Consider the following 20,391-nt stretch of genomic DNA (forward strand, 5'->3'; position numbering starts at 1 on the left):
ATGGGCGTTTCACAACTACCAGCATGTAAGGTAAGTGGTTTCTTTCCTAGTAATCTACTGTTGGGAGACATGCCCCTCCCAGATGCAGGACGCTCCGCCTTTAGGTTAGTCTACCTTTGGTCAGAGATGGATTAAGGTGTAATGGGGCCCTAGGCAAGGTAGAAGATTTGGGGTTCCCTTGTGGTCTTTTTTAGGTAAGCTGAAGTGGAGAGAGTTCAAAGGTGGCAGTTGGGCCCCTTGACACCCACTAGGCCCCAAGCACCTGCCTAGTTTACCTGGTGGATAATCCTGCTCTCCCCTTGGTGCTCAGGGCTATTGCTTCTAGAATCCCTGCAGGGCAGTATGTCACCATGGCGATGCCCCTTCTGCTGGAAGGGCAAAGGGTGGAAGGGTGGCTAGAGCTGAAGCACTTCAGTCTGGTCTCTGGATGTTCAGCCGGCTGTCCCTCCTTCCTGCCCTGTGTGGCTTAAAGTGTACCTGTCATGGGAGAAAAGTTCTAACTTGCTTACATGGGGCTTCATTCTGACCCACGAAAACTTACAAGTCCCTCGGTTCCCTCCCTTTGCGTTCCATTGGTCGGGCTTCTGCGCAAGCATGGCACAGGTTGTGCCCCTCCTCGCTTGTGCAGAACGCTTCTGACCACTGGAGCACCAGGGTGGACCAAGCAGCCAGGACCGCGCATGTGCAGTAGTTCCCTACTGGTAAGTCGCTAAACTTTTGGAGGGGATCAGTTGATCAACAGAGCAAAATGTGAGGAAGTTGAGGGACCTTTAAAGCTTCACGGGGCTTGAAGATGCCCCAGGTAAGTAGATTAGAACTTTATCTCCCATGACAGGTACACTTTAAGGCCTTGTTCACATTACATGACAGGTACACTTTAAGGTCTTGTTGACATTACAAAACGCAAGCATTGAGCGATTTGGTTAGTGATTTTAAAAGAGCTTTTCTAAGTGCTTTTGTGGAGCCATGATTTTTTTTTTATTACACTTCCTGACATCAGTCAGGAAGTGAACTCTTTGACCGAGAAATTAATACATATACAATGTGTTTATTCATAAAAAAGCTTGGGAAATCCATATTTAAATCACTTATTTCAATCGCTTTACGATTTCTCTATACTTTCTATTGAACACAAACGCTCAGTAAATGGTACAGGAGCAGCGTTTGCGATTAAGTAGAAAGCGGAGCACTCTAGTATGAACACTCTCATAGGAAATCATCGCACAAGCGCTTTTAGAGCGATTTCAAAAATCGCCAGCTCTTTAAAAAAAAAATAGAAACTGCTTATAGTGTGAACAAGCCGTAAGAGAGGGGTGAAAAAGAACCACCTTCTTCACTGATGGCCTTAAGGAAGGGTTTACCGATCCCTTGTGTGTGTTGGCAGACGAGCACTGCAGTGTCAAGCTGCACGGGTCAGCCGAACATGCTGGTGTGTGGGAGGCGGCCTTGATTTGAACGTCTGCTCTTCTTGGCATCTCCCAGGAGCTTGCTTGTGTGTGGCTTTATGCCATCTGTACTTGCAGCACCACCCACTTCTGACAATGTGACCACCAATCATTTAGGCTGAGACCAAACCCGTTTGACACCGTTCTGCTGCTGTCCAGGGAAACTTTGAGAAGCAGGCGATGTTGGCACGGGAAAGTCTTTCCATTAGCCAGAGTCTGGCTACACCAGCAACCTTCATGGTATGGGTCACTGCTGCTGCTGTCAGTGGTATCTTTTGGGGGCTTATCTGGTAATTTATTCACAGGAATATATTTTGTGTTTAAAAGGGAACTTCAGCCTAAACAAACATACTGTCATTAAGTTACATTAGTTATGTTAATTAGAATAGATAGGTAATATAATCTCTTTCCCACCCCGTTTTAAAAGAACAGGCAAATGTTTGTGATTCATGGGGGCTGCCATCTTCGTCATGGGGGCAGCCATCTTTTTGGTTGAAAGGAGGTGACAGGGAGCAGGAGACACAGTTCCAACTGTCCTGTGTCCTGATCACCCCTCCCAGCTGCACACGCTAGGCTTCAAATGTCAAATTCAAAATGTAAAAAAAAAAAAAAAAATGCACCAAAACAGCAGAACGAGAACAACAACATCAGAAATCCCATCATGCTTAGCACAGCATTAGGGGAAAAATGCCCGGGCAGTTTTTTTCTGTGCAGCTAAAAATGAGGCTTGTATAAGAAAAAAAAAAAAGTTCTGATGCTGTGAAACAGTTAAAGAAACACTAAGCCTTTTCAGTGCTGCTGAGTCAATTTTTAGTCTGGAGGTTCACTTTAATGTAATAGGCTAAAGCGGGCGAGAGACGCATATGGGTCTAAGGCCGGGATATCACGACACCGCTGCCACATGAATGGTCACAGTGGATCCAATGTAGTATCTGCTTTCCACCTCCGTGCTGCTACATTCTGGTGTCCGTTTTAACAGACACCTCTGGAGCCCTTTCACTGTTTGGGCTGATGCACACGCTGCCGCCGATTTCCCTATGCCCTGCCCGGGAGGCCGACATCTACTGCTGAGGAGCTCTGTGGGATAGCACTATCAGGAAAGTGGAGAGCTGCTGCTAGCCGGAAGGGTCGGGTGCGATAGGAGGCTCGTTCGCAAGCAAAATCCCCTGGTTATCTCTACGGCGGCTAGCTAATAGCAGTAGATCACCTGCCTTTGCTGCCCTTTTTATTACACGTGGCTATGGAAGAGATTTTACAGCAACCCAGCTTTAGTACCGGATATAGGTTTACATTTTTCTGTTATTTTGGTATGTGTATAGCCCTGTCACTAACTGTCCCTCTGAGGAGCTTACAATCTAATCCCTACTATGGCCATATGGTCTCATTGTAGTCTAGGGCCAATTTAGGGGAAAGCCTATTAACTTATCTGTATGTTTTTGGGATATGGGTGTAAACCAGTGCCCGGAGGAAACCCACGCGGGCACGGGGAGAACATACAAACTCCATGCAGATAGTGCTCTGGCTGGGATTTGTACCTGGGACCAAGTGCTGAAAGGTAACAATGCTATCTACCATGTCACCACCCACAAAATTAAACAGAGGAAAGTATATTTGACAATGTGTTGTATACTTTCCGACGACGTAGAAAAATCACTCAAAATAAAAAGAAGGTAAGTTTTATTGGACAGTATACTTTCCTCCTGTACAGACCTTCCGAACACAAAAATTGGCCATAAACACCGTTTTACCCTGGTCCAAGTATTCACAAACTTTATTGCACAATTAGCTCAACATACAAGAGCTCCTCAACGGAACCAATACACAGATAGAAATAAAAACCTTTTACTGCGCAGAAATACTGGTAAGTCAATAGTTAAAAATAGGAACCAACCCACATTGCCCGTATATGAATATATACTATCTAGGCTTGTATGCATGGAGTCAATCATGTTGATCATAGCACTTCATGCACCCAAGCCCAGTCTGCCTGACTGTCTCACATACAGTACACCACACATGCACACATCAGCTGCTTCCCTCTATTAGGGATAGTCCCGTTATTGAAATACAGCGCTGCAGCAAATGACCGTTGGCCGGCTAGATTAATCACAGTTATTCAACCACTGATGTAAGAGGCAATGCGTCATTTATCATATTCCTCCAATCGATGTACTGTGAATATTAAAGTATACTTGCGTTATTCTGCCGCTCTTGTAGTCACCATGTCACACAGCGTGTCCTAAGTTGCCGGGTACATTTTCATTGGTCCATTCTGAGCTTTCAACCAATCAGTCCACACTCAGCTTCAGCAAAGTTTTGCCCTATAAGCAAGTGTTTTGCTCATACCGCCATTTGGGTGTTTGTATGGCGTCTGGGGCCGGCGATAGTCGCACCTCCTGTCTGTACTAGTGGCAGATGGCTGGCTTAGTCCAGTCAGCGGTTGTGGTGCAAGGCAGCGGGGACACGTGTGAGCGTGTCATGCAGTGGTTAGCTCCTCCCACCTACGCGTTTCGTGTCACGTGACGCTTCTTCATGGCTTCTTTCCTCCTGTACCAAAATAATGTGTAAATAGAGGGGAAGTAGGTGTAATGGCTGGCTTAGTCCGGTCAGCGGTTGTGGTGCAAGGCAGCGGGGACACGTGTGAACGTGTCATGCAGTGGCTGGCTCCTCCCACCTACGCGTTTCGCGTCACGTGACGCTTCTTCATGGCTTCTTTCATCTTGTACCAAAATAATGTGCATATAGTGTAAATAGAGTGGAAGTAGCTGAATTTCCTCTCCCACCTTCCACCCCATGTTTTTTCCTAACAAGTCTATTTTGCTGTAAATCACTAGTGAGAACTAATGTAGTCCATCTCAATAGGATTTCTGTGTTTCTGTCTGTGAAGTTCCTGCGACGTCCCAAAAAGTTGTGCAGGGCTCATTGTGCATCTTGCAATAGAGAGGATTAGTTAAAATTGGACAAGTGTGAATGTGTTTTCTAGATAACATTGGATCCGTTGACATGTCCGTTGATCTCCCTTGTGGAAAACGTAACCCTTTTGTGGTAGTCTGAACCGTGCTGTCAGCCACTGCTCAGCTGCCAATCTGGATCTCTCGACGCACTGGAGAGGATTGGGAGCTGCAAACGCATTGTCACCATAAAAATCTAATTTCAACAGCAACTGGTCTGAGTGTATTAAGTTATAAAGATGCTAATCCTGCATTCAAAACTTGCAAAACTTTTTCTGCTGTTATGGCTTGTAGTTATCACATACTTTAGGTAGCACTGGCCCTAGTGCCAAACAGTGCCAAAGAGTTGAATGCTGGGAGTTCTTATCTATAATGTATTCCTCCTCTTCCATTTACTTCCCTGCCTAGCTGCTTGTCAGAAACACCCTCTGATTACTTGTTTACAAGCAAGGCTGAGGTGACTCAGTGATTGCATGTGTAAATAAAAAAAATAGACAGTGCAGTTCCTAGTATACACCTCAGTGGGAGTGTCTGAAAACTCTGGGAGGAGGGCAGCTAATGAATACACAATGAGCAACAGAAGGGAGGGGGGGAAACAAGAGTCAGGGAGGATATGATGTCAGCATTAGCTTGGCAAGATGGCCACTGCCTAGAATAGGGTTTTCTGCTTTTTCCTTTATAAAATTTACAGGAATCATAGCGTGGATAGCACAATACATCTGTTATGTAAGTAGAAGTAGTATTTATCTACTTTATATATGTGTTTTTTATTTCTAGGTTAGCATGGGTGTCGCTTGTTCTTTAAGATTCCCGGCAGTGACCTTGCGATTTGTGTACAAGGCATCGCTCGCTCAGGGAACAGGTCTAGCACCCCAATATCAGTTGTATTTCACTAGCAATCTGGATTCTGTGGTAGACAGGCTTAGCAGCCTAGCATTCTCTTCTAGAGTAATTAATATACTCGTTTCTATTTGTAGATGGTTCAGAGATGGGGGGGGGGGGAAGTACCCCAAAGGTTGAGGTGGCAGACCTGTTTGCTGCTTATCATGGGAGGTGGCAGACCTGTTTGCTGCTTATCATGCTCTTCCTGCCCATCAGTGATCAGATTTCTTAAAGACTGGTTGCAGTATATAGGCCTTATTTCTCTCTTAGAGCTCTAACAATCCAATTTCAAGGTTTGTCAAAGAGGCAAACGAGTTGCTGGATGATAATCAACTGACTCTGAATTTCGAATCTTAGCCCGATATCGATCGCTTTTCATCAGTCAAAGAACCCAATGTGTATTCGATTCAACCTTGATTCGATTTAAGAATTTAATTTAAAGGTTTCACAAAACTCAACTGTACAGCTAGCTTTACTTTCAGGATATGGAAGATACAGTAGAATGCTCTTATAGGCCAATTCAAATTTTGAACCCAAAGTCGAGTCGCATTGTTTTCCGGTAAAATAAAGGTTGTAAGGAATTGAAATCCATGATTGCTAAATTGTTAGAATTTCCAGGGCTTTTATTCCTAGGTAATTCCCAGCGGTGTTGATCCAGGGATTTTGATTGCCATCTAGAGTTGGTAAGGATTTTTTTTCCTTTTTAGGGCTAATTGGTCCAAGCCTTGTAAGGGGTTTTCACCTTCCTCTGGATCAACTGAGGGTGTAGGCTAGCGTTGTACCATACTTTCTGTTTGAACTTCTGTTTTTTTTTTTTTTTAGCCCAACTCTGTAACTGTGACTGGTGCCACAACTGAACAGATTCTGTAAAGCCACAACTTGGTCCAGATTTAACATCTTCATCAGGTATAACTGCATTATTAATGCAAGATCAGGCCTCCATGGAGATTACAGACTGTTATCCCGCCCTCAGCTAATATATTTTGGCTATTGTCACTACGTGGCCCTGGAAGATTACTGTGGGAAACGAGTTAGTTACCTAGTAACAAAGTTTCCAGTAATCTTCCAGGGCTACGTTTACACTCTTCTTCACGGATATTGGTCGCTATGCAGTTCACATGATGCAACTTTTTTCCCATAATGGTTCAATGCCTGTTCGGTACTTGTTTTGTTTTGCACTGAGCACTTTTATTTTTGTTTTGCACTGGACGTTCACTAATGGTATGTTTTCTTATAGGGGAGGTGCTAATGCTTGCATGTGGGAGGGGCATGTCTCCATGTGGCCCTGGGAAATTACTGGAATCAACATTATCAGGTAGCAAACACTTTTTTTTTTTTTTTTTATGCTTATACTGATAGTAGACCAGCTGCAGTAGATGCTGACCTCTGCCAGAATAATGTTCCTTTTAAAGAGGAACTCCAGTGAAAATAATGTAATAAAAAAAGTGCTTAATTTTTACAATAATTATGTATAAACTATTTAATCAGTGTTTGCCCATTGTAAAATATTTCCTCTCTCTGATTTACATTCTCACATTTATCACATGGTGACAATTTTACTGCTGGCAGGTTATGTCAGTGGAAGGAGATGCTGCTTGCTTTCTTGGCAGTTGGAAACAGCTGTACACAGTAAAACAGCTGTTATTTTCCACAATGCAAAGGGGTTCACAGACAGGAAACTGCCAGGATCATGTTCCTCACAGTTTCCTGTGGGAGGGGTTTCACCACAATATCAGCCATACAGCGCCCCCTGATGATCCGTTTTGGAAAAGGAAAAGATTTCTCATGTAAAAGGGGGTATCGGCTACTGATTGGAGTGAAGTTTAATTCTTGGTCACGGTTTCTCTTTAACTGCTTTAGGACCGCTGATAGTTAAAACTACACTGCACTTGTGGCTGTTTAAGCCTGATGCGGCAGAGTGTTAACGCTGGCGGCTCCCGAGCACGAGACGCGATAGTCCCCGCCTACATAGATCTAAAGACAGCAGAGTTCTGTGCATCGGTCAGTAGCTGTTTTCATTGGCTCCGGACTGCCTGATCACTGAGAGCCAATCACAGTGATCAGGAAGTGAAAAAAGTCTCTGGTCCACAATCTGTCATCTCCAGTTGTTCTACAGCTATAAATGGACTCACCAACTGAATATCTCCTTTGAACTGTTGATTTATAAAAGCTACATACAGGCTGCTCATTTTTGTGATTATTGTCTTATATTATTATTGTGCATTTTATATAGCACTCTCATCTTCTGCAGCAACTACCATAGTCTCGTACTTTAAAACAAACCTGTGAGAATAAAAAATGCAAAACTACTGACCTTCACTAGATTGAAGGCTTCATCCACCCTTCTCCACCCACTGAGGCTTGCCAGGACCCTCTTCTTCTCCGCGGCTGCGCTCATGTCCGTGTAACAGTGTGGCTGCACTATGTAGGTGCAATGACGGCCCACGCCTGTGAGGTAGTACAGAGCTGCACATTCACTGATAAAAAGGGCATGCGCTGGCGGCTCTGTGCTATGGCGCAAGCAGACATTGTGACCGCACAGTGCGGCTATGCTCATACACGGATGCGGCAAATATATTCAGAGGCTCTCAGCACTGGGTCGGTGGGGGGGAAGCCTCTGGACTATCCAAAGCCTTCCCTCAGCTTAACCTCCTTGCCGGTTATCCCAAGCTGAGCTCGGGGTAAGCCGCCACGAAGGATTCCTCAGGCCCTGGTGGGCCGATTCATTCATTAGCAGGACGAAGTCCGAATAAACCTATTCGGATAACATCTGAATACGGGCTTTTGAGTAGCCCTACTGGTCCCCCAAACTTACTTCCTGGTCGGGATGGTCGCAGTTGACTATACAGACGCTGCCCGGCAACGTGCATCATTGATGGTACGCCTACCTAGTTGTGACATAGTGTGTGCCCGTACAAAGCGTTCCCGGCTGTGAACGCGCAACGCTGGGCAGGGCCTGTGCAGTCTGCCTTGACCATCTTGAGCAGGGAGTACGTTTGGAGGACGGAAGAGAATGGTGGAGTGGTGGGCATGAGGTGAGCACACTACACATGCCTGCTCCCCCTGGTTTTTTTTTGTTTGTTTTTTGCGCTAAGGTATCCTTTAAGTATAAATGCTATAACAATTTTTAAAGTACCGTATATACTCGCATATAAGCCGAGGTACCCACAGAAACCAGGAAAAAGTGATTGACTTGCATATAAGCCCCCTGCTTGCACACACCCATTAAGAAACCAGGGGAAACAGGTAGTCTTAAGCAGTGCACTTTGCACTCTGTTCCAGGGGATGGGGGGGGGGGCACGAACACAGCAGGTAGTGGAACATGGCGTGACCAAGCGTCCAGGGGGACGCGAAACGGCCGTCGCTAGGCCCACATTTGTCCCTCACTCCCACCTCCTATGCTGACAGGCCTACACCTGGAATCACAAGGTATCACATCTTTAATTATTTGTAGGACTTATATGCAATCATGGAATATGCTATGCACAGAATCCATTTTAATGTTGAACACTGGCAATAAATGTGTATGCTTAAGACGGAAGATGCACGCTATCTGTTTCTTTTATGCATAGAACACAGCAGGGAGCCAGCTGGCAAGAGCAGGATCACTAGTGCAGGATCCTTACACTCCTCTGCCAGTAACAAAACCTGCTCCACCATCCGTTATGCTCAACTGACCCGCATATAAGCCGAGGGGGTAACTTTTCAGCATATTTTTTTTGTGCTGAAAAACTAGGCTTATACACGAGTATATACAGTAGTTCTACACTTATGCAAAATTGTATATTCATTCATGCAGGAAGCAGAGTTCTAAGGAAGAGACTAGATTATTTTCACCCTGCATTTAAAGTGAATTAATCTGGACATTATTAATTGAGCTACTGATGATGGTATATATAAAGTGACCGTGAAAGGAACCCAAGGTGTAAGACCTGTAGAAGCTGCCATATTTATTTCCTTTTAAACAATACTAGTTGCCTGGCAGGCCTTCTGAGCTTTCTGGAAACGCCTGATCTGCTGCATGCTTGTTCAGGGTCTATGGCTTAAAGCAGGGGTCCCCAAACATTTTGGGTCAAGGGCCGGATCAACATACTTCAGACTGCTGGGGGGCCCCAGAGTATACATGAAATGATGTAGAAGTCTTTGCGGGCCAGACAGTGAAGCATGCCCAGGTAACAACCTGCATTAAAATTGGACAACAGTGTCACCAGATATAAAATTTGATTGGAAACCAGCGAATTAATGCTTTCTGGCTTCATTCTATATGCAGACCACCAATATTTAAAGATGTAGCTGACCGCATCTATAATACATTTTGTTTGTGAGGGGGGGGGGGGGCGGAGAAAAAGCCTCAGGGGGCCACATTTGGCCCGTGGGCCTTAGTTTGAGGACCACTGGCTTAAAGTATTAGAGGCAGAGGATCAGCAGGACAGCCAGGCAATGTGCAATATTTGAAAGGAAATAAACATCTCAGCCTTCATATCCCTCTCACCTCTGTTTTTTTTTTAAAAAGTAAAACCTGACTTGAAGAAGCTGCTGGTATGATGATAAAGCACATTATCAGATATAACTTTCAGGGTGAGCTGTGTGACAAAATTATTTTTGGGAAGGGGATGGTTAGGTGTGGAGGTGTGAGGTAGGGAGAGAATTTGTGGTAGGCAAAGAGTAGGGTTATTAGGTGTGGGGTAGGGTTAGTTTTAGGTGTGTGTATGGGGGGGTTAGTGCTAGAGTAGGTAGAGGGGAGGGTTAATGTTGAGCATGGGGAAGGGTTAATGGTAGGGGAGGGTTAGTTATAAGTGTGGGGTAGGGGGTGGGTTAGTGTGAAAGGTAGGTTAGGTAAATCTATAACCAGTGCCGAGATTTCCTGGCGGCCTTTTTGGAATGTATGCCTTGCAGAATTCTTAGAATATCTGGTTCTGTTTTGGGCAGGTACACAGCGGACGGCTTTCCATCTGGGGTTGAGCTCTATTTCTATGATGACCACTTCCAGGGTTACTTGGTGACACAGAAGGTCCACGCTAGGGACACGCTGGAGATCTGGATGATGCCTCGAGGAACTCTGAAAATAGTCGACCAGACTGGAGCGGCCAATCGTATCCAAAGCGTAGAGGTGAATGTTCCCTTCCTCCTATCAGAAGCCATTTGTGGTCAGACATATGTCTTACAGTCTTATACTGTATATCCTGTAAGACTATATAAGACATCTGGCATTGAACGGGTGACCCAGTACTACCGAGCACATCTGGCATTGAACGGGTGATCCGTTATTGCAGAGCACATCTGGCATTGAACAGGTGATCCAGTACTACCAAACACATCTGGCATTGAACAGGTGATCCGGTACTAATGAACACATCTGGCATTGAACAGGTGATCCGGTGCAGGGGTGGGCTTTAGAGTCCAAAAGGACTCGATTTCGGAATTTCAAATGAAGTTTAATGACTTCAGGTGTGACCACAGGCAGCAGAGGGTTAACTTACCCAGAAGTCTTAGGGGACATCTGCATTCCATTACTCGTCATAGGTGTTCCATGACTCACTATCGCGCTTCCTATTTCAAGCTGGAAGGAGGAAGTGCGGTAGTGAGTCATGGAACACGGCTTTCATTACACCTAAGATGCGTAATGGACCGCAGACGTGCCCAAAGACTTCTGGGTAAGTTAACACCCCGCTGCCTGTGGTCACACCTGAAGTCATTAAACTTCATTTGAAATTCTGAATTTGAGTCCTTCTGGACTGTAAAGCCCACCCCTGCACATCTGGCATTGAACGGCACTCTGGAGCAAAGCGAAAGCCAAGCTAGTGGGCTGTTGGGAGTATTGCATTGGCGTCATGTCACAACGGAGCCCAACAGGTCGCTCTGCAGTGTCAGCACATATCATTTGTCCATTCTGTTCCATGATGCTGAGTGGACTTTCTTACAGCAAGAATTCTTCACAAGTTGTTTTGTATTGTCTGCTCCCCTTGTCCTGGCTGCTGTGGGCTGGGCAGGGGTTTGAGAGTTTTCCTTTCTGATCTTGCTCCTTTCTGTTCTCTGAACGGACAACTGATTTTCAAAGTAATGCCCATGTTTTCAGATGGCTGAGTTCACACTATACACATTTTAACTGAAATCTCTTTCACAATGCACTGCTATTGAGGGGAAAAAAACGCGTACCAACTGATTAAGTGTAAAAGGACCCTAAAGGTGCGTACACACATGCGACTATAGTCGTTTGTAACGATCGTTCCCCGATCTTTACCAACGACGATCGTTACAAAAAACGAACCAACGACTATTAAGGCAAACGACGAACGAGGCAAATCGCTACAAAACAAAGTTCTGTCTTGGCGGATTTTTACCACCGACGATCGTTAGCAAAAGTGGTACATCGTTGGAAACGATCGTTCGTACCAGGCTGGACATGCGCATTTCTCTTTTTCTCCAAGGAACTTTACAATTTTATGCGCAGGCGCATTAAGTGCTTTTACGTGGTGTAACGTTCGTTCTAACGATGTGATCGTTACACACTTTTTACAACTAACTTTACTTCGGTCGTTCTTTCGTCAATTAAAAGATCGTTCGTCATTGACAACGAACGATCGTTGTCGCATGTGTGTACGTAGCATTAGGCTGCAGCTAATATATATGACTTATGAAAGTATGCAGGTTTACATAGATGCTCCGAGAAAGAAATGGTCATGAGTTTTAGTAAAAGATTTCCTTATGATGGTGACTGCAAAGCTCTCATAGCTGTGACTGTTTTCTAGGTGGGCACTGAATGGGACCCCAAGGAGAGGATCTTTCGTAATTTCGGAGGGCTGATCGGTCCTATGGATGAGCCCGTGGCGGTTCAGAAATGGACTCACGGACTGAATACCACAGTGACTGTGGTCTGGATTGATCCAACGTACATCATAGCAGCTTCCTATGACATCGCTGTGGACTCTGACACGGATTTCACACAATACAAGCCTCCGCTGTCACGCCCGCTGCGCCCCGGCGTCTGGACCGTCCGCTTGCTGCACTTCTGGGAGCTGCTGGCGGAGGTGAAATTCCTTGTGATGCCTCTGACCTATAGGAACAAGGAACCGCTGCAGAAAGGTGAGAGTAGATGCCCGCTGTGTGCCAGGAGACATCCAATCTGATGGCTATGGACGGTTAATGAGATGCAAATAATTCAGAGTTGATGCAGGATTATACAAATTCTGTATGTAAGTGTATGCAGCTTGAAAATTACCAACCTAATTAAATGGTGGTGTTTGACTGGTCCATTTTCAACATGCATAAATTTACATATATAATTTGCATAATCCTGCTTCAACTCAGAATTCTTTAGATCTCATTGAACATTGCTACTGATGAATGCAGAGCACTGCACTAGTCTAGCCATATAGAATGTTGCACATGTACAACAGAATGATTGCATCTACTCGATAGCCAACTGTGAAGCCTGGAACCCACTACAAATCGCTAGCGTTTTTAATTAGCGGTTTGTAAGCGATTTCATGAGCGGTTTTCAGGAGCGATTGTGTAGCAGTTTGCATTAATTTCAAATGGCACTCAATTTGCTATGTGTAGCGATTCATGAGCGATTTGCCAGCGCTTATATACTTTACATTGAAGTACAAACGCTCACAATATGCTGTATGATTTTGTTAATCGCTACTGTGGAATTTTTTACATTTATTTACATTGGCAGAGCATTTAAGGGCTAGTTCACACTCGACGCTTGGAGCGCCGCTAGCCGCGATCGCGATTTTAAACAAAATCTTGTGGTTCAAGCGTAATTTGTGCTTGTGAGTCCCGTTCAATAGAATGAAAATCACAACGCAATCGCTCCTGAAACGCTGCATGCAGCGCATTTGAGATTGATTGAAATCGCAACCGCTGCAGTGTAAAGGTATCCATAGGGATACATTAGTAGCAGCGCTTTTCTGATCGCTGAAGAATCACCAAGTGTGAACCAGTCCTTAGGGATATCGCTTGCGATTAAAGCTCTCCCTAAAATTGCTCTTGTGGGTTCCAGGCCTCAAGTCACAAATGATCGCTTGTGATGGTTATGAAACAAAAGTGAAAAATGTATTGAATAGTAGAGTTGGATTTTTTTGTTTTTTTTTTGTTTTAAATGGAATGAATCGTTTTTAAAGTGTATTGTTTATTAGGGATGAAACCTGAAATGCAAATCAATAAGCTAGAGGCTTTCCTCCTCTTCCTCCTCCTCCTCCTCCTCCTCCTCCTCCTCCTCCTCCTCCTCCTCCTCCTCCTCCTCCTCCTCCTCCTCCTCCTCACCATTCCAGCGCTGGGAACCCACAAAGCCCATCTGTGCAGGTGGCTTGTGCCTGCGCATTAGCACATCTGAATGGGCTTCAGTAGCCTGGACTCATTCTGCGGGAACATAACTGTAAGCTTCTGGGGCAAGGGTGAGGGAGACAGATGGGGCCACGTGACCTTGTGACATCATTCAAATATCAATAAAAGAATGCTTAGCCTTGCAGTAGAATTGTGTTCTATGAAACTGATTGATATGGTAAACCTCTGGCTATAGTAAACCCAGTCCTCAAGTCCTAGCAACTGTCTGTATGACCAATTCTGATGTAGTAAACTACTTTTCCTGGTCCCTAGGCGTTACTATAAAGGCATTGTACTGTATATTTGCAAAAGGCACTTTTCCTTAAAGAGACTCTGAGCTCAAAATAAAAACGAAATCGGTACTCACCTGGAGCTTTCTGCCAGTGCTGGGCCGAAATTACGCATTAGCGTAATTACGCATCGTAATTCACTACAAATGCACCGTAAGCGTTACGTGTAAGGTTACGGTATTACGCGTAATTAATTACGCGTAGACCGTAGGTTACGTTATTACGCGTAACAAATTACGCATAAGACAGTAAACTCCCATTGAAATGACACAGTCTGCCGTAATCGCGTAATATTATGCTCCCGTATAATATAAAAAAGCCGCCGACTTTAAGGGTTAATAGCAAAGCCCCCTTAAGTGCTTAGAGCCTCAAATTTGGAGAATATCTTAAGGAGATCAGAAGGAATAAGAGGAAAAATTTTTTTTTCAAAAAGACCTTATAGTTTTTGAGAAAATCGATTTTTAAGTTTCAAGGGCAAAAATGTCTTTTAAATGCGGAAAATGTCAGTTTTTTTTGCACAGGTAACAATAGTGTTTTATTTTCATAGATTCCCCCCAAGTGGGAAGAGTTTTACTTACTTCGTTCTGAGTGTGGGAAATATTAAAAAAAAACGACGTGGGGTCCCCCCTCCCAGACCTCTTTAACCCCTTGTCCCCCATGCAGACTGGGATAGCCAGAATGCGGAGCACCGGCCGCGTGGGGCTCCGCACCCTGACTATACCAGCCCGCATGGTCCATGGATTGGGGGGTCTCGGAAGGGGAGGGGCAGCCAAGCTTTCCCCTCCCCCTCCGAGCCCTTGTCCAATCCAAGGACAAGGGGCTCTTCTCCACCTCCGATGGGCGGTGGAGGTGGAGGCCGCGATTTCCTGGGGGGGGGGTTCATGGTGGCATCTGGGAGTCCCCTTTAAAAAGGGGTCCCCCAGATGCCCACCCCCCCTCCCAGGAGAAATGAGTATAGAGGTACTTGTACCCCTTACCCATTTCCTTTAAGAGTTAAAAGTAAATAAACACACAAACACATAGAAAAAGTATTTTAATTGAACAAAAAACATAACCACGAAAAAAGTCCTTTAATATTCTTAATTAACCATTAATACTTACCTGTCCCTTTAAAAGCCAGTTCCCACGCAATATCCTCTGAAATATACTAATCAGTTACAATGTAACAAAGTTGTTACAATGTAACAACTTTGTTACTTTGTAACTCCACCGCACCCGACGTCACTCGCCGCTCACCCGCCGGCCGCCGCATACACTAACGCTAAGTCCCCGCCGGCTCCCGCCGTCCACTCCGCCCACACCTGTCACCCATATACATGCTGGCACCCATGGGTGCCAGCATGTATATAGGTGACATGTGGGAGAGGCGGGGAGAGCAGCGAGAGCCGGCGGGGACTTAGCGTCCTGCACCCGACAGAGCTCTCTAAAGCATCTTTGTATTTGGGCTCCAAGGAGCCCCATTGGTCCTTAGCAGACCAATGGGGTTCCTTCTGATTTAAAGGAACCCCATTGGTCTGCTAAGGACCAATGGGGCTCCTTGGAGCCCAAATACAAAGATGCTTTAGAGAGCTCTGAGCTATATAGCTCAGAGCTCTGTGTTCCGTTCAGGACGCTAAGTCACCTGTGCAAAAAAAACTGGGTCTGGGAGGGGGGGGACCCCACGTCGTTTTTTTTTAATATTTCCCACACTCAGAACGAAGTAAGTAAAACTCTTCCCACTTGGGGGAATCTATGAAAATAAAACACTATTGTTACCTGTGCAAAAAAAACTGACATTTTCCGCATTTAAAAGACATTTTTGCCCTTGAAACTTAAAAATCGATTTTCTCAAAAACTATAAAGTCTTTTTGAAAAAAAAAATTTTCCTCTTATTCCCACTGATCCCCTTAATATACCCTGTGAATTTGGTGTTCCTAAATTTTAAGCAGGCTTTGCTATTAACCGTTAAAGTCGGCGGGTTTTTAAATGTATATATTTTTCCTTTGAAACTTTAACATCAATTTTCTCAAAAACTATAAGGTCTTTTTGAAAAACATTTTTTTCCTCTTATTCCTTCTGATCTCCTTAATATATTCTCCAAATTTGAGGCTCTAAGCAATTAAGGGGGCTTTGCTATTAACCCTTAAAGTCGGCGGCTACCTAACATTGATCCATGCGTCAACTTTTCCGCTTGGCAGCATGACCTTACGCATTAATTGCTAGTAGGATTTTACGCGTAACAACCTGAATTACGGTATTCTTACGCGTAATTGCGTAAGGGCTATGCGTAATTAGACATGTACCGAAATTGAATGTCTACGCCGTAAGCGTGATTCCGTAATGCGTAATAGCGTAAAATTACTCGTAATGATCCGTAAGCGTAGCTTTTTCCATTACGCCCAGCACTGCTTTCTGCAGCCCAGTGTAAGTCGGGAGGTCCCACGGCGTCCATCTGGCTCTTCTCCCAGGCCTTCGCTCAGAAATTGCTCCCGGCGACACTGGGCCCGAGTGTCGGGCTCCTCCTCCTGAAACGTCACGTATGTTTTCATCACAGCAGCCGGCGTGACAGTACGGCGCATGCGCAGTACTGTCACGCCGGCTACCGTGATGACGCGAGGCGGCTGGCATGGTGACGACAGACGTGACGTTTCAGGAAGAAGAGCCCGACACTTGGGCCCAGTGTTGCCGGGAGCTGCCAGGGAGCCATTTCTTAGCAAAGGCCTGGGAGAAGAGCCAGATGGAGGGACCTCCCGACCTACACTGGGCTGCAGAAAGCCCCAGGTGAGTACTGATTTTGTTTTTATTTTGAGCTCGGAGTCCCTTTAACACAGGCACCCTAATACTACTAGTGATGGGCTCACAAGTCCGTAAGCACTCGAATTCGTGATTTAAATGAGGCTTAATTACCTCAGGTGTGCGGCACAAACTTTGCATGTGTCCTATTGGACGCGTTGCAAGACTCACTACGCGCACTTCCTCCTTCAAGTTGTTTGAAACGCATAGAAGACAGCGGACTTATGGGTAAGTTACCCCCTCTCTCCCAGCCGCACACCTGAGTCAATTAAGCCTCATTTAAATCGCGAATTTGAGTCCTTACGGACTCATGAGCCCATGCCTGAATGCTACTTTGCTGCATTTGATGGGAATAAGTACTTTACCAAAATTGGGAAAGCCTCACAACTCTGCGGGAAAGAAATAAAAATGACTTCCTGCTTTGTGCAAACTTATGAGACCTAGAAGAGGTCTAGGTTTCTTTTACTTCAGGCCCACATACTGTTAACTCCGTTTACCCTTTTGAAGAATACCACCACTCATCATATGATGGCACATGTTGGAGGCGCATACAGGCACGAGACTGAGATACTCTGTTGTCCAAAGGTCGTCTTTACTTTGGATTTTTGAGGACAATTTTGCGTCGCTTGGCTCTGCTTTTACTCTGCATTTAGTACAGGTATTTATGGGAGGTCTGCCATATCGAGGCAGAGTAATGCTGACTTGTGATGTCACATACTGCAATAGATATGGAGAACACCTTCAGACAGGTGACTATAACTCTCACTATCACTCTCATGCCTGTACATGTCTTCATATGGCGATGAGCGATGCCTGGACAGAGCTGATCATTGCCCCATCCAGTCATAAGTGATCAGGTGATGATCAGCATGCTTGTCTGTAGAACTTGTCAACTTCATGTTTGTGTAAGATTTAGTAGAAGAAAGTTACAAAGTATGTTTTCTCTTTGTTTTTCTCACCAGGTGACCGGTGGCTACACGCAGGTCCATCTCGAGGTCAGTATATGGAGCAGAGCTTCCAGGCACTGAGTGGAATCCTGAGTTTACCACCTCGCTTTGCAGCAGAAGATGAAGCCGACCAGAAGACTGAGCTGCTGGGAAAAGATCTGGAGAGTTGGACAGACAATAGTTTAAGCGGCTTCTGGTCTATCGGGGGCATCTGCACCAAGACCCCTTCCACATACTGCCTGTCTCTTCCCCTTTGCTCTGACACACACTGGAGTTCCTTGTCACCAGACCCAAAGTCTGAGATGGGGGCTGTCAGAACTGATGGACGGTTAAGGTAGCAGAGATTCCAGGCAGAACTGTAGACTGTGGGTTGCATCACTGCGGCCGTGGGAAGTTCCGTTGTTTTGCCTGTGTCATGGCTCTGTGCATACAGCGAAGAGTTTGGGCTGTGAACTTGGTACGAAATGATGTAGACAAGCAGGTGTGGTCTGGGTCTGTTTACACAAATGAGGACCTGCAGTAATCTTTGAGGACCCAACGAAAGCCAAGTGGTCAATCCTCAATGTTTCCCATTATCATGATGTTCTGCAGAGCTTGCCAAGCTGATCCAGCATCCGCCCCATATGTGCCAAAAGCGTTTCCTGGCTGGGGGATTATCTGCTGCTATGAAACAGATCTGAATGACCAAATATACAAAACATGGGTGGACACTACTACTCCTGAAGGGGCTGGTTCCTCAGATGGATAACTGTTTTTTTCTGGACTTAAACTGTGGATCAGAGACCCAAGCAGCATGGTCAGATTGTGGACAGGTGTAACCAAGCGTTCCTTTAAGGTGGCCTCAGCTAAGAGGAAGATCACCATGTGACAAACTGTGCCGATTGGTTTTCAGAACATCAAGGAATTAACTAATAAGTGGCTTCTGGTCCCACGTCTTCCCCTTAGCCAAGGCTGCCCAGAAGATTGGTCTTGGTTATCTCTCAACAGTCTGTTATGTGCCATAATGGACAATGTAACTGTGGTAAGAAGGTGCTGACTTTGGTGAATCAGCGCCGGAATGATTTTCCGTTAATGGACGGTACTCTCTCTCTCACCACTAATGAAGCGACAATTTGTTCTGGATGGACACCCCTGGTGGACATAGTGGTTTCTAACAATTACCAAAGGTTGCCTGTGCTGTGCAGCCAACCTGTGTAGACTGTGTTGGGTTGGTGCCACAGGTTAGTGTGCCCATAATCACTCTTTGTGACACAAAGCACTTTATTAATGTCATTTTTATGGAGTGAGAAGTCTTAATAAATGGTATGTTACATAACCACTCAATCGGTCTTCACCATCACTGAAATGAGTAGTGTGTACGAATACTGCTTGTTGTTTTCTACATCTCTCCCGCCTTTATTGGAGAGGCTTCCTGTTGCGTCATTAACTCTGGAATTTACTCCAGGAATTACATTTTTAGTAGTGTGGGAAAAGTTTAGTTGCTATCTGTGTCTCTTTTTTGAGAGAATCCCCACTTCCTGTGATATTGAGAGGCAGAAATTGGTGGGAAGCTGTCAGGTCCTTTCCCTTCCCCAGTCTACAAAAAAAACCACGCTTTGGGCTACCTGACCCAAGGTGAAGCTACCCAAGGTAAGCACAGAGGTCTGTTCACGGTAGACATTGTTCTCCTCATTCCCCCTGGTCCCTGAAAGAATGCCTTGAAATTTTTGGCTTTTGGATAAAGTCAAATTTTCAGACAGGAAGAGACAAACTTGCTGCGATGTTTCCACCTAACACCCTTCCATTTCCTCCTCTTAAAGAGACTCTGAAGTAGTTTTTTAACTGCTTTTCTCCTATAATCCTGGGTGATTTATTAGTGAGAAAACGACCTGCAAAGTTCCACGACTTTGCAGGCTGCAGATTGTGCTGCCCTAGAGAGGCAGAGCTTTGAGCTCTAGCTCTGCCTCTCACCAATCAATCTCCACGAATCTCCACCCCTTTCTGCAATCAATCTCCGCCTCCTCCCCGTCCCTCTCAGTGAAAAAGACTAAGAGGCGGCGATCCGCAGAGATTGATTGTGGAGGTGGCAGAGCTACAGCATAAAACTCTGCCTCTTCAAGGAAGTAAAGCCCTGCGATCCCGGGAGCTTTGCAGGGCTATTTCACACTAATAAATCACCCATCTGCAGCGGGGATGTGGCGATTCAAGTGGGGCATTCATGCTGAAGAGGATTATATGAGAAAAGCAGTTAAAGAGACTCTGTAACGTCAAAAAGATCCCCTGGGGGGTACTCACCTCGGGTGGGGGAAGCCTCCTGATCCTAATGAGGCTTCCCACGCCATCCTCTGTCCCACGGGGGTCTCGCTGCAGCCCTCCGAACAGCCGGCGACAGACCCGACTGTCAGTTCAATATTTACCTTTGCAGGCTCCAGTGGGGGCGCTGTTGCAGCTCTCGGCTCCGAACTACACGGAAATACCCGATCTCAGTCGGGTCCGCTCTACTGCGCAGGCGCCGGAAACTTGCGCCTGCGCAGTAGAGCAGACCCGACGGCGATCAGGTATTTCCGTGTAGTTCGGAGCCGACAGCCGTCAGAGCGCCTGCGCAGGAGCCAGGAAGGCAAATATTGACGTCATTATTCTTGGAGGGCTGCAGTGAGACCCCTGAGGGACTGAGGACGGCGTGGGAAGCCTCATTAGGATCCGGAGGCTTCCCCCACCCGAGGTGAGTACCCCCCAGGGGATTTTTTGACGTTACAGATCCTCTTTAAAAAACGAGACTTCAGAGTCTCTAAGG

The 20,391-nt window shown here is 45.6% G+C and overlaps 1 protein-coding gene across 2 annotated transcripts in view; it reads left to right on the top strand.

Moving 5' to 3' along the window:
* Nucleotides 1-18,941, top strand: part of XYLT2 (xylosyltransferase 2) — a 45,803-nt gene extending 26,862 nt beyond the window's left edge. For both annotated transcript variants that reach the window (XM_068263978.1, XM_068263979.1), the window contains exons 9-11: nucleotides 10,208-10,388; nucleotides 12,028-12,361; nucleotides 17,634-18,941. In XM_068263978.1, the coding sequence (XP_068120079.1) occupies nucleotides 10,208-10,388; nucleotides 12,028-12,361; nucleotides 17,634-17,956 (838 nt within the window). In that variant the 3' untranslated portion in view covers nucleotides 17,957-18,941. The remainder of the gene's footprint in view (nucleotides 1-10,207; nucleotides 10,389-12,027; nucleotides 12,362-17,633) is intronic.
* Nucleotides 18,942-20,391: the final 1,450 nt, after the last annotated feature.

The sequence above is a fragment of the Hyperolius riggenbachi genome, chromosome 12 (assembly GCF_040937935.1).
Source record: "Hyperolius riggenbachi isolate aHypRig1 chromosome 12, aHypRig1.pri, whole genome shotgun sequence".
Classification (NCBI taxonomy): domain Eukaryota; kingdom Metazoa; phylum Chordata; class Amphibia; order Anura; family Hyperoliidae; genus Hyperolius; species Hyperolius riggenbachi.